At 44.1% G+C, this 12967-nt stretch overlaps 1 protein-coding gene across 2 annotated transcripts in view; it reads left to right on the top strand.

The window, feature by feature from the left end:
• The window catches only part of ADA (adenosine deaminase), a 93912-nt gene that overhangs the window by 53848 nt on the left and 27097 nt on the right, over positions 1-12967 (top strand). For both annotated transcript variants that reach the window (XM_089658620.1, XM_089658621.1), the window contains exon 5: positions 646-761. In XM_089658620.1, coding sequence (XP_089514746.1) covers positions 646-761 — 116 coding nt within the window. The remainder of the gene's footprint in view (positions 1-645; positions 762-12967) is intronic.

The following is a 12967-nucleotide window of genomic DNA, read 5'->3' as shown; positions in this document are numbered from 1 at the left end:
TTGCTACATTACATGACAAGCCAAAGAAACCATGGAGATTCTCAGGGGTGTAGAATCCACCTGGCTGGGAAAGCAATCACCTACATCCATATCAATACCTTGATAAAAATATAGCAATACCAATTGGATAACCTTACTGGTCCAGTGCCATTTTTCCACTTTTCCTAGCCATCCTCCCACCTGATATTCTTCTCTTGGAAGATCGAAAGGCTGGATTGAAAATTGTCAGCCGAACAACAACTGCATCCAATCAGATGCAGGCACTTTTGGGGTATTCTGGAAGCCATTGGAGCTGGCTGTCCAAAACCAATAGCTTCAGTGGGAGATTCATCCACCCACACCGTAAAGCTTGCATGTAGGAATCTATTAGACATTTGCACACACTTCAGATTGCAAATCAACTCCAAACCCTGTGGATTCAGGAGAGCAAGGTACCACTGCAGGTGTATGGGTCGGTGGCTTCTGCCCAGCTCACCACCATAATTATGGTGATAGGTCACAAAAGCCCATACAAGTAGGGGAGATCCATGTAGCCATTAGAGAGTTGGTTGCTTTTCTGCCCTGTATTACAATATCAACAATCTGGAATTGGATTTTATCTGAGATGTGGCCATATCCTGTGTGTAATGGGCTTTGTCTCTGCAGGGGTGACATCACACCTGACGATGTGGTGAATCTGGTGAACCAAGGGCTGCGGGAAGGGGAGAAAGAATTCAACATCAAAGCCAGGTCTATCCTATGCTGCATGCGGCATATGCCAAGTAATGTATTCCAGCCTCCGCTTGTCGCTCTCTTTTTCTTGCTCACCTTGTGTTACTGATAACAAATAACAAGCTTGTGTGTTCTAAAAAGAGAAGAGAGTTTGTGTAACCCAAAGCAGCCAATCAGTGTCCAGAGTTTGTCTCCCAATAGTGGGGATGGAATGGGTCGAGGAACCCTGTACTGAGACCATGCCATTGCTGAGTTCCACTTGGCTGTCTCTTGACGTCTGTGTCTCAGACCTGGAACTAGCATGTGGCAAGTAAAGTCAGAACTCTTGACGTCCACCCTGGTTGTGGACCAGGGACTTGGAGATTGGAGAGCATTGATGCTATTGGACAAGAAGAGAGGATGGCAATTGCAGCCCCCTTACCTTTCTCATGACAGTCACTCTAAGCAAAAGACAGATTGGCTGCTTTAGGTAACACCATCATTTTCTAGTTCTGCAATATGTATACATCAGTCTCTTATTCCCCCCCCCCATTAATTATATGGCCATTAGCAGCCAACACAAACAATGGGGAGAAGGTGGTGTTCCTTTTTAACTTCTACATTTACACATCCTTAGAGCGGAACTGAAATCCCCTTATCTTTACAGTCAAGGAAGCTGCCATCTTGGTCTTTGTTTGATCTGCATTTGCTATGGTGTTGCACATGTGACCAGTTATGACAACAGGCATTTGGCCATTGGCTTGGACGTTCAGTTGAAAGCGCAAGCAACTGGTGACTGTTCTCATTCACAGCATGCCTTGAATGTAATTGTTTTGTGAATTTAGTCCCACACTCCCTGCACTGCAAGGGTTAAATGTTCATGTCCCTTTTGTATTTCCACATACAATGCAGGACTATTGGTCCTGCATTGTACTTGATGTGTCCTCCAGCCAGTACATCTTAGAGAAGAGACTTTGGGGGATGATTCCACAGATGAAGGGGGCCCACTGGAGTGAGGAATAAGGTAAGTATTACACTTTATTTCTCTACCCCCTAGACCACAGGTGTCAAACTGGCGGCCCTCCAGCTGTTGCCAAACTACAAGTCCCATGAGGCATTGCAAGATTGACAGTTACAAGCATGACTCCCAAATGAGAGGCATGATGGGACTTGTAGTTTCGCAACAGCTGGAGGGCCATCAGTTTAACACCCCTGCCCCAGACGAATTGAGCATTTAACCCATCAGTGCTGGAATAGGAGACCCCAGTGCAAGAGTACTTTTTTTTTTTTTTTTTTGTGCCCGGAATTGTGCATTATTGTACTCAATTTACATTAGAGTTTCTTGCATTGTGAATAGTAAAAGAAAAAAAAAGCATACATGTCACAATCTGAGTGTACTATCTCTAAAATTTTCTGTAGATTTTCAAAAACAATGTAACATGAGGATCTATGCCAGCCTTGCACATTCTTTTTACGTTGGAGGAACCCTTAAAGTATTTTCAGGGGAACCCTAACTAAGTCCAATTCATTGGGGAGCAATGGGAAAAATTCCCCTTACATTGGTGGTCAGTAGGAAGAGTTCCACCCTTAAACACCTCTACAAAGAAAAAAAAATTTCATTGGTATCAAGCTACTGGTTTTGCCAAGTGCCATTGGCCTTGGAATAATGCCGGCACTATCAGATGGGAGATCAGTCAACCACAGCTCAAGGAACCCCTTGAAACCTCTGGAGGAACCCTTGGTTGAGAATAGCTGATCTAAGCAGGTATTTTAAATCGTATTCAGTCAAACAGACCCCTTGCATGACATGGCTGTTGGTAGACCTGAAGAAGATTGTACAATCTGTATGGTTAGCATGACTCTTCCTGCTATGTCATGTTAGGATAGTGAGATGCAGGGGCGGACTGACAACTCATGGGGCCCCGGGCAATAGGGGATCATGGGGCCCCTGTGTCCTTGCCCAAACTCACAAAAGCCTATGAAAAAGGTACCAGGGGCATCTCATGGGGCCTCCTACTGACCCCAGGCCCTCGGGCAGTGCCCGAGTTTCCAAATGGTCAGTCCGCCCCTGGTGAGATGTATGCTACATATGGTATGTCTCCTTGTGTTGGTTGGAACTGTGTGTCTGCTTTGAGCCCTTTAGCCCAAATAACGGAATGTAAACTGGTGTTTCTTAAAGTTTTCAAAGAAAATATTTGTTTAAACCTCAACTTGATGTGTGTTAATAGTTTTCTAAATCTTGATGTTTAAAGTGTTTGGTTTGGGTTCCAGGCCCAGGTATATATAAGCCTCTTACTAGTTTAGGAGAGTGTCCCATCCTGAATTTTCCACTTTCAGTGAATGCCTATGGACAGCTCTGTCAAGAGGGTCATGGAAGCTGTATGACCCCTCCATTCACTGCTTACTATCCAAATGAAATAATATTTCATATGGTATATGTACCTCTGTACAAGGTGTCCCTAAAATCTGGACACATAGGAAATATCACTAACTATATGTTTTTTTTTCTTCAATATGCATTTTGCCAATGTGTCCAGACTGTAGGGACACCCTGTATATTAGATGGGTTTTAGCATTTATCTATATAAAGAATGCTTTTTGCTGAAATACTGCACAAAAGATTTTTTTTTTCAATGCAGCAAAGCACAGAAGTATGATTATAGCTTAATTCAGCAGAGATGTAACTGCACTGCCTGACATACATATAGCCACTAGAGGGAGCATTTACAGATATAGTTATGGGTTCATAAAACCTGTACAAATATGGCCATGATGTTAGAAAAAATAGCTTGCAGGTACATTTTCCAAACAAATTCAAATGAATGCTTTCAGAAATAGCAGCCTTATCCAGCGTGAAGGTAAATATAGTCATGGCTTTGTTTAATAACAGGAATCCACAGGGACGGAGTGTTGACATAGTTTTCGGGGACCTGTGACCTTATTTTGTGGTTGTAGATCTGCGAGGCTGCATATCCAGGTTCCTGAATGCCATACAAACACAGTCTTCTATTTTATGTGTTGACTTTGGCAGGTTATGATTCCACATTTCTGACATAACTGCTCTCGCTGTTAGTAAACTCGGTCTTTAGCCTGAAAAACCTTCCCTACAGAACAAGGTAACCAAAGCAGCTTTCCGAGCCCTTATCTCATGTAAACAGTGCTCTGCTTTGTCATGGTAGAGTCCATGTGACCATTCTGGTGGCCCTTGTTGTTAAAGGAAGGTTATTGTACATCTGATTGGCTGAAAATCGGTCTATGTGTTGACTTGTAAGGCTGACAGATATTCGTTCTAGGATGGAAGATGCGGTCACGTGACCACGTCAGTCATTTCCCGCACAATATAGACGTTTGGAACTCTGTACATAGTATAATCCACATCTCTTTCTGGACTTGGTCAGTCATAGTTAAGAAAATTACTGAATTGGTGGCACAGAAAGTTCCTATAGGTCAGGGGTCTCTAAACTATGGCCCACATCCTGCCCACAGCTAGAGTTGGTGGTGTATCCTCACTCTGCAGAGCTGTAGACAGACTGAAAATCCACATCAGCTGTTCTTTGCTTCTGATGGGGGCCCTGATGTAAGGGGGAGTCTGATGGGGACCCTGATGTAAGAGGAGACTTTGATTGGGACCTTGATGTAAGGGGGATTGTGATGGGGACTCTGATATAAGGGGGGATACTGATGGGGACCCTAATATAAGGGGGTATACTGATGGGGACCCTAATATAAGGGGGGACTCTGATTGGGACCCTGATGTAAGGGGGATTCTGATGGGGACCTTGATATAAGGGGGGATAGTGATGGGGACCCTGATATAAGGGGAGATTCTGATGGGGACATTGATGTAGGGGGGGATTCTGATGGGGACCCTAATATAAGGGGAGATTCTGATGGGGACCCTGATATAAGAGGAGACTTTGATTGGGACCTTGATGTAAGGGGGATTGTGATGGGGACCCTAATATAAGGGGGGACTCTGATTGGGACCCTGATATAAGGGGGATACTGATGGCCACCCTGATATAAGGGTGGATTCTGATGTAGACCCTGATATAAGGGGGGACTCTTGATTGGGACCCTGATGTAAGGGGGATTCTGATGGGGACCTTGATATAAGGGGGAATACTGATGGGGACCCTGATATAAGGGGAGATTCTGATGGGGACATTGATGTAGGGGGGATTCTGATGGGGACCCTAATATAAGGGGAGATTCTGATGGGGACCTTTTTATGTAAGGGGGGATTCTGATGGGGACCCTGATATAAGAGGAGACTTTGATTGGGACCTTGATGTAAGGGGGATTGTGATGGGGACCCTGTTATAAGGAGGATACTGATGGGAACCCTAATATAAGGGGGGACTCTGATTGGGACCCTGATATAAGGGGGATACTGATGGCCACCCTGATATAAGGGGGGATACTGATGGTGACCCTGATATAAGGGGGGATATTGATGGCGACCCTGATATAAGGGGGTATTCTGATGGCGACCTTGATATAAGGGGGAATACTGATGGTGACTCTAATATAAGGGAAGATTCTAATGATGACCCTAATATAAGGGGGACTCTGATGGGGACCTTGATATAAGGGGGAGACTGATGCAGAAGCAATTGTCCTGCATTGTATGTGGAGGCAGAGAGGGCCCCCCACAACCTGTTGGAGTGAGGAATACAGTAAATATTCCTGCTTATTCCTCTACCACTAGACTTGACCTTGCAGTGTGGAGGCCGCTACAAGGAGAGAGCTTTTTTCTTTTCTTTCTTTTAACAATCCCAGGGTTTAGCTTTAAAAACACATACAAATAAATTCATGGTACACACTGCAGTAATGTATTGAAATAAGTGCTCACATAAATATACTGTTCTAGGCGTGTACACTGTATTTGTCTATAGGGATTTTGTCTGACTTGTACTGCCTGATGGATGAGATGTAAACATCCAATTGTTTAATGGCCTTCTGACCTTGCTAAGCCTTGTGTATGGGTGTACACGGTTCTGTCTATCTGCCATTATTAAGACCTATGTAATGAAATCTTTGGACAGATGTTTTGGAGGAATATTGGCTGTCCCCATGTATTGAATTGTCACAGCGCGGATGGCGTCTTGGCAGGCTCGGTGAAGTGATCTCACTGTGCGGAATTGGCAGTGTCAAGTCTTTTGTTGCAGTATGCTGTGTCATAATATTTGTGACAACCACAAATCATATTTTAATCCTAATGATCCATGACTTGTCAGCTGAGAAACCGGGCAGGAAATCCAGTAGATGGATGTAGTTTGTTGTGGCTGGCTTGTCTTGTTCTTGTTGGTCTGCTGCAGTCTCTAATGATGTCAATGTGACCTTGGCTTCCGGCGGTTCTGGGGCAACATTTTTAAATTAGAAAAAGTAGATTTTTTTTTTTTTTCACTGAGCGCATTAAATGTTTGGTAAAAGTTGACCTGTGCCTTGTTGAGCCATGTGAAGTTGAAATGTCAGTTTACCAGCAGAACGGACCTTTGGTTAAGAGCTTATGACTGTGCAAAGCGCTTACCAAAATTCCTTACATCCAGAATATTTATTAGGATGTGAATATTTAAAAACACTGAACATAGGTGTGGACTGTTGTGTATGTAATGAAGGTACTGTGGCCTAAACACCTTGTCTACTAGTCCTCGTCCATGTGTGTTGGGGCCACATTACCTTCAATTATTGCAACCATAAGCTCTACACCAGTGGTTCTCAACCTGTGGGTCGTGACCCCTTTGGGGGTCGAACGACCCTTTCACAGGGGTCACCTAAGATCATCAGGAAAACACATATTTCCGATGTGTAGAGAGCAGCTACTGTGTAGAAAGCAGCTACTGTGTAGAAAGCAGCTACTGTGTAGAAAGCAGCTACTGTGTAGAAAGCAGCTACTGTGTTGAAAGCAGCTACTGTGTTGAAAGCAGCTACTGTGCTGAAAGCCGCAGTATTGGAGGTAAAACGACACTTCATGGCTTATAATTACTGGGTAAATCATTTTATGGTTGGGGGTCACCACAACATGAGGAACTGTATTAAAGGGTCACGGCATTAGGAAGGTTGAGAACCACTGTTCTACACGGATGTCAGAATGGTTTACGTCTGGGATCGGTAATCGTTTTCTAAACATAAATATCTGACAAACTTCGTCATCTTCTATACAATCACAGGATACTGACTATGAATCAGTGGGACTGTGACCACTTTGATGGTCACAATAGGGTCTCCAATGATCGAAGTCATGCAGCTGCATATCGCAGAGCATTTATTTTTGCCCGGAGGGATGTAGCTGTCATACTAGTTTTCATGAATGGATGTAATGTGATCCGCGTATTCGAGGTCTGATTGGAATGAAGGAAGTATAGGAGAGTCACATAAATATTTCCAGCAATTTATCTCAATCTGTCATGGTGTCATATGTCTTAGGACAAAGAGAAGGCACCCGCTCAGAGAAGTGTACCTGAGGAAGAACAGCGAGATGGTTCATATATCTGGACCCACCTGTATATAGAGCCATGTGTGGAGGCAGTAGATATAGAATAAGCACCAATTCACTGGTATTGGCCTTCAAATGGTGAGATAGCTTTTGCAGTTGTTAGGTTTGGAGGCACTCTCACAAATGCCTTTTACTCATGTGACTGGGATATTTACTGTTGAAAGTGACCTTGTCTGACTAAGATAGTCGTACTTTTCTGCATTCCTGGAAATGTAAATTAATTAAATACCGTTTTTTAGTGAAATGGACATGGAAAATGTCATTACATTCTTACTGAATATAGTGATTCATGCTGGTCTAAATAACTTTTACATAATGTTTTATTTTGACATCTTTCATGGTCCTAATGAAGAATTTGTACGTATGGTAATATTGACATAAAGAGCTGTTGATGGCAATGACTCCTTAACAAAGATGGGTCTGTTTTGCTAGTGTGGGCACTCCAGACATCCTCTGATGGCTTTCAGGAGAAGAAACAATCAATTGGATTCCTCTGGCATCCTCCTCCATAGGCATATGCATATGGCCAAACTGGGAAGTGATTGTATGTCTGTGGGCACTTCAGACAACCATGGAAAGATCTCAGGAGATTGAACAATCAGATCAGTTGGATTCCTTCTACAAATCACTATTGTCTCCACTAATAAGCCAACTCTATCTTTTCCTCATCCATAGGCGTATACGTTCGTTTGGCCATATTGGGAAGTGTTCATATGTCTGTGGACACTCCTGATTCTATCTTCTCCTGGGATCTGTAACTGTAGATCTGGAGTGCCCACAGACATATGAATACTTCCCAATATGGCCAAATGAACGTATACGCCTATGGATGAGGAAAAGATAGAGCTGGGTTATCAAGGGAGATGATAGCGATGGAGGGATCTAACTGATCTGATTCTTTCTTCTCCTGGGATCTGTAACTGTAGATCTGATCAGTTAGATCCCTTCATCACTATTGTCTCCCCTGATAACCCAGCTCTATCTTTTCCACATCCATAGGCGTATACGTTCATTTGGCCATATTGGGAAGTGTTCATATGTCTGTGGACACTCCAGATCTAAAGTTAAAGATCCCAGGAGAAGAAAGAATCAGATCAGTTAGACCCCTCCATCGCTATTGTCTCCCCTGATAACCCAGCTCTATCTTTTCCTCATCCATAGGCGTATACGTTCATTTGGCCATATTGGGAAGTGTTCATATGTCTGTGGACACTCCAGATCTAAAGTTAAAGATCCCAGGAGAAGAAAGAATCAGATCAGTTAGATCCCTCCATCGCTATTGTCTCCCCTGATAACCCAGCTCTATCTTTTCCTCATCCATAGGCGTATACGTGCATTTGGTCATATTGGGGAAGGGATTCTATGTCTGGGAGCACTCAAGACATCCTCTGACAGATCTCAGGAGTAGAAACAATTACAAAAGTTGGATTTATAAGGTAAATTGCTAGGGCCTCTGATATCCAACTTTGCCTTTTTCTTCCTCCATACGCATAAACATGTGTGTTCGACTGATCCAAGCATACATGTTTATAAAAGATCTATTGTTGGAATGATCTCAGTCTGACATCGGCAAGCAGTTAACGAGAACCTGTCATGACTTGGAGTATTCAAGATTTTGAATATTTCTGTCTTAAATAATTAGACTTGTGGAGGCGTCCCTGGGAACGGTTTGCAAGTCCTTGCGGTATTAAACTTTCTGCTGGCAGAAATTGTGTTGGCTGCATAAACTGTTGGAAATTGATTTTTGGTGTTTGGATTTGTGACCGCTCCAGGTGGATCCCATAAGGATGTATAGAGATGACTCACTGCTTGGTGTAAATCTCTTTGGCATATCCTGCTCCTCTGATGCCAGGGTGAGTCAGTTGGGGTGAGATGTGACCTTTGGCCTCTCTACAGGTGATAACAGAACATTAGGTCTTTTTTGTTTATATGCAAGAGTGTGAGATGTTGGGCAATTCTTCACTTCTGTGCTTGTCAGGGATAATGCACTGGGATCAAGGAACAGGCTGGAACCATTTTTTAAATGCTTTCAAAATTCCTACTCTCACTTCTTTTATCAGATGGAGTCTACCTCTTCATCTTGCATATGATCAGGGGCCCCACCTTCAAGCATCTCTAAGCTGCATGTTGTGTTGGAGCCTCTTACAGCATCCCACGGAGCTCATATGCAGTCAGAAGCCATGGTGCAGTTGTCCCCCAACCGCAAATTCCAGAACAATTTAACATGGTTCTGGGTAGGCAGATCCTGGAGCACTCAGCTTGCCGTTTCTTCTGCAATCATTCTGAAGGTTATCACAGTAAGCTACATTGACCCATCCCTAGCACATTGAAGCTCCCTCTGGTATAAGGGACTTTGACTTGTGTCCATCACCACATCACTGTTGTAGTATCTATCTCTAGTAGACTTGAGTCAACAACTCCTAGGCCTGTGGTCCTGTAAGAGTCTCAGTGTGACCCCAAATGCTTGTCCACTGCTGAACCAATTATTAATTGTGATATAATTACTAGTTACAGGATGTTTTATGGCTTATGCAGATGGTGGCAAGAGGCTTTCATCCTCAGGGAGGTGGTAATAAATACCACACCACTATTAGCTGTTCTGCACTTCTTAAAAGTATCTTTCCAAGCCTGGAATTTAGCATTGAGCTCTGAGCAGACTTTATGGTGTAATGGCACGTCCACTGTATATTTGTACTCCAGGTTTAGTAATCTTCAAGCTTGGTAGGTCAGGTATCTACAAGTGCACCTAAGGCGTCTACATGTATCTTGACCTCTCCTCCCTCTTTAGGGGCCCACAAACCCTTTGCCAATGTTGACATTTCAGAATGTCACTATTTGCATAAGGATAAGCACTGACTTACCCCCCCCCCCCCCCCGATAGTCTGCTCAAGCAGGGGGCAATGAATTGCAGAAGGCAAGGTGGAGGGGGGTTTAGTTTCACGTGTGCCCCATAGACACAAGTTGCACCTCTTTCTTTGGTCTAAAGTAGACATTTGGCTGGTAGTGCGGTTTAGGTACGTTTTGGGTATCACAGGGTGTAAGTAAATTGGACTGCAGCAAATATACCCTTCCTTTAGTGTTAAAGCAGGGGTGTCAAACTGGTGGCCCTCCAGCTGTTGCGAAACTACAAGTCCCATCATGCCTCTGCCTTAGGGAGTCATGCTTGTAACTGTCAGTCTTGCAATGCCTCATGGGACTTGTAGTTTGGCAACAGCTGGAGGGCCACCAGTTTGACACCCGTGTGTTAAATGGTTCTTGTACTAAGAGATATATGGAGACTGCTAATGCTGATCTCCCCCTTAGAGGGTGTTAACTGTATACACAAGGCTGACCTCCTTTGGGAATCCCATTGCAAGTCCGTAACAACTGCCCATCTGCAATTACAATGAATGGTACAGATAAGAGGCTTCAGGTTGACATGCGATATTTAAATAGGATTTTTAAAGAGTTGGTAGTCAAACACGGATTAATAATAGACATGACACTATTGCAGTGTTTTTGTATCTTTTATTATTACAATGTTTTTTGTCACTTGACATGGCTACTCCTATGACAGATGGATCTGCCTGTTATCTGTTTATTATCTATAAAAACAGACTATAAGAACCAGCCTGAAATAATGAAGTCACCTTCTGACTATTCTAAGTGGTAGCTCAGCTCATCATTTTGTTTCCCTGGAAAGCTTCCATTTCACTGGTGTCATTAGTTCATAGTGAACACAGTATTCTCATCGGTGTACCATGGCTGTGGGGGTCACGCTGTTGGGCTGTTACAGCAATGATGCATTTGGGTTCCTCAAAGAAATCATACTGACCCAGCTGGGGTCCTAGAACAAGTATGAATCCTTGTCCTGGGAGCCCAACTGTCAATATGCTTTTCTTCTAAGAACTTAGCAGGCCCACGATTGGCATTTCATTGTTCTGGCAGACCCACAGTCAGCGCACCTTTTTTTCACAAGCCCACTGTCGACATGCCCTTTTCTTGGCAGGCCACTGTCAAGGTACTCTTTATCTTGCAGGCTTATCTTGTTGGAGCACCCTTTTTCTCATAAATTTACTTTCAGTATGCACTTTTAATTACAGGTCCACTGTCAGCCTTCCCTTTTCCTGGCAAGCCCAATTTTGGTGTGTCTTTGTCCTCGCAGGCCCACTCTTGGTCTTCTCTTGTCCTGGCAGGCCCACTTTCTGCATGCCCTTGTCCTGGCAGGCCTACTGTCGGCGCTCCCTTGTCCTGGCAAGCCCACTCTTGGTCTTCCCTTGTCCTGGCAGGCCCACTTTCTGCATACCCTTGTCCTGGCAGGCCCACTGTCAGCTCTCCCTTGTCCTGGCAAGCCCACTGTCAGCTCTCCCTTGTCCTGGCAAGCCCACTCTTTGTCTTCCCTTGTCCTGGCAGGCCCACTTTCTGCATACCCTTGTCCTGGCAGGCCCACTGTCAGCGTTCCTTTGTCCTGGCAGGCCAACTGTCAGTGTGCCCCTATCCTTGCAAGCTCACTGTTGACACTCCCTTGTCTTGGAATGCCCCTTCTTGGTTCACCCTTGTCCTGGCTGGCCCACTGTTGGCACACCTTTGTCCTGGCATGCCCACCCTTGGCATGTCCTTGTCCTGGCAGGCCCACTGTCAGTTTGCCCCTGTCCTGGCATGCCCATTCTTGGTGCGCCCTTGTCCTGGTAGGCCCACTGCCAGCGCAACGTTTTCTTGCAGGCCCACAGTCCTGTGAGCCTTTGTCTTGACAAACCAACTGTCAGAGCATCAGGACAGGTCTGCTATTGGTAAACCCTGGTCCTGGCAGCCCAGCTGTTGGTGCACCTTTTTTCTGGTAGCTCCATGCAATTGATTTTAGGGTCTCTCGCATCTCAAATGTGCAGTAAAATTCCACTTACAGGTTCTGAGTCTACAGTTGACATGTACAAAAGTAATTTGCGACTGTTTTTGACCCAGATAATGTCCCCATGCCCTCGTCAATGCTGTGTAGAAATATTTGGAGGATACACCCCCGAGAAAGGAACCATGATGTCCAGATCATAGTAATGCTTCTATAGTCACATGCTCAGGAAGTGATGGGAAATCCATTGTAGACCTGCAGAGGTCACACAGTGACAACGTTGCTATGTTTTTGTATAACCTATTGTATATTCTAATCCCCATGAAATGTAGATTGTAATATCCTTCCTTCACCGCAGGCACATCTGTGATAGCTTTATATAGTTCAATATGTTGCAGAATGGGGCCCCTAAAATTCCATCTCTGCCTCAAGAGGGATTTCCATCAGCACTGCTGTCAAAAACAGATGTTGTTGTTTTAGTCCTTAAAATATTTCCATCACCCCCTTGGTATGCAGCCAGGAACCAGAAAGCCAAAATATGACTTGTGTTCGCGCATTTTGGACCTTTTCATTAAAAATGAAAACCTTTTTCATTAAAAATTAAAACCTATCACGTGTTCCATTGTGAACCAGCTGATTTGTCAATAGACTAACTATTTCAGGGATCATCCTGAAGTAGTATCAAACCCAAACCCAAGTCCCCCCCCCCTCTAAAACTCACAATGCTGCTGTTCAAAGGTGTCTCTTTTCTTTCTGCATCCATGGGTAGACACCCTAAAGTGGTGAGAAAATCAGAAGAAAAATTCCATATGAGGCACGTATAGTCGATTTTCGTATAGTGTGTACACAACTTTCGACACCTGATTCAGACTTTCCAAAAAAAAAACAAAACATTTCCGAAGGGACAAACACCAACATTTTCCATATATGGTTTTCCATAATTTGCATCAGTGTTA

Source organism: Staurois parvus, unplaced genomic scaffold, assembly GCF_062004578.1.
Source record: "Staurois parvus isolate SC_StPar_1 unplaced genomic scaffold, SC_StPar_1.0 ptg001087l, whole genome shotgun sequence".
Taxonomy (NCBI): domain Eukaryota; kingdom Metazoa; phylum Chordata; class Amphibia; order Anura; family Ranidae; genus Staurois; species Staurois parvus.
This window is presented reverse-complemented; position numbering and strand designations above follow the sequence as displayed.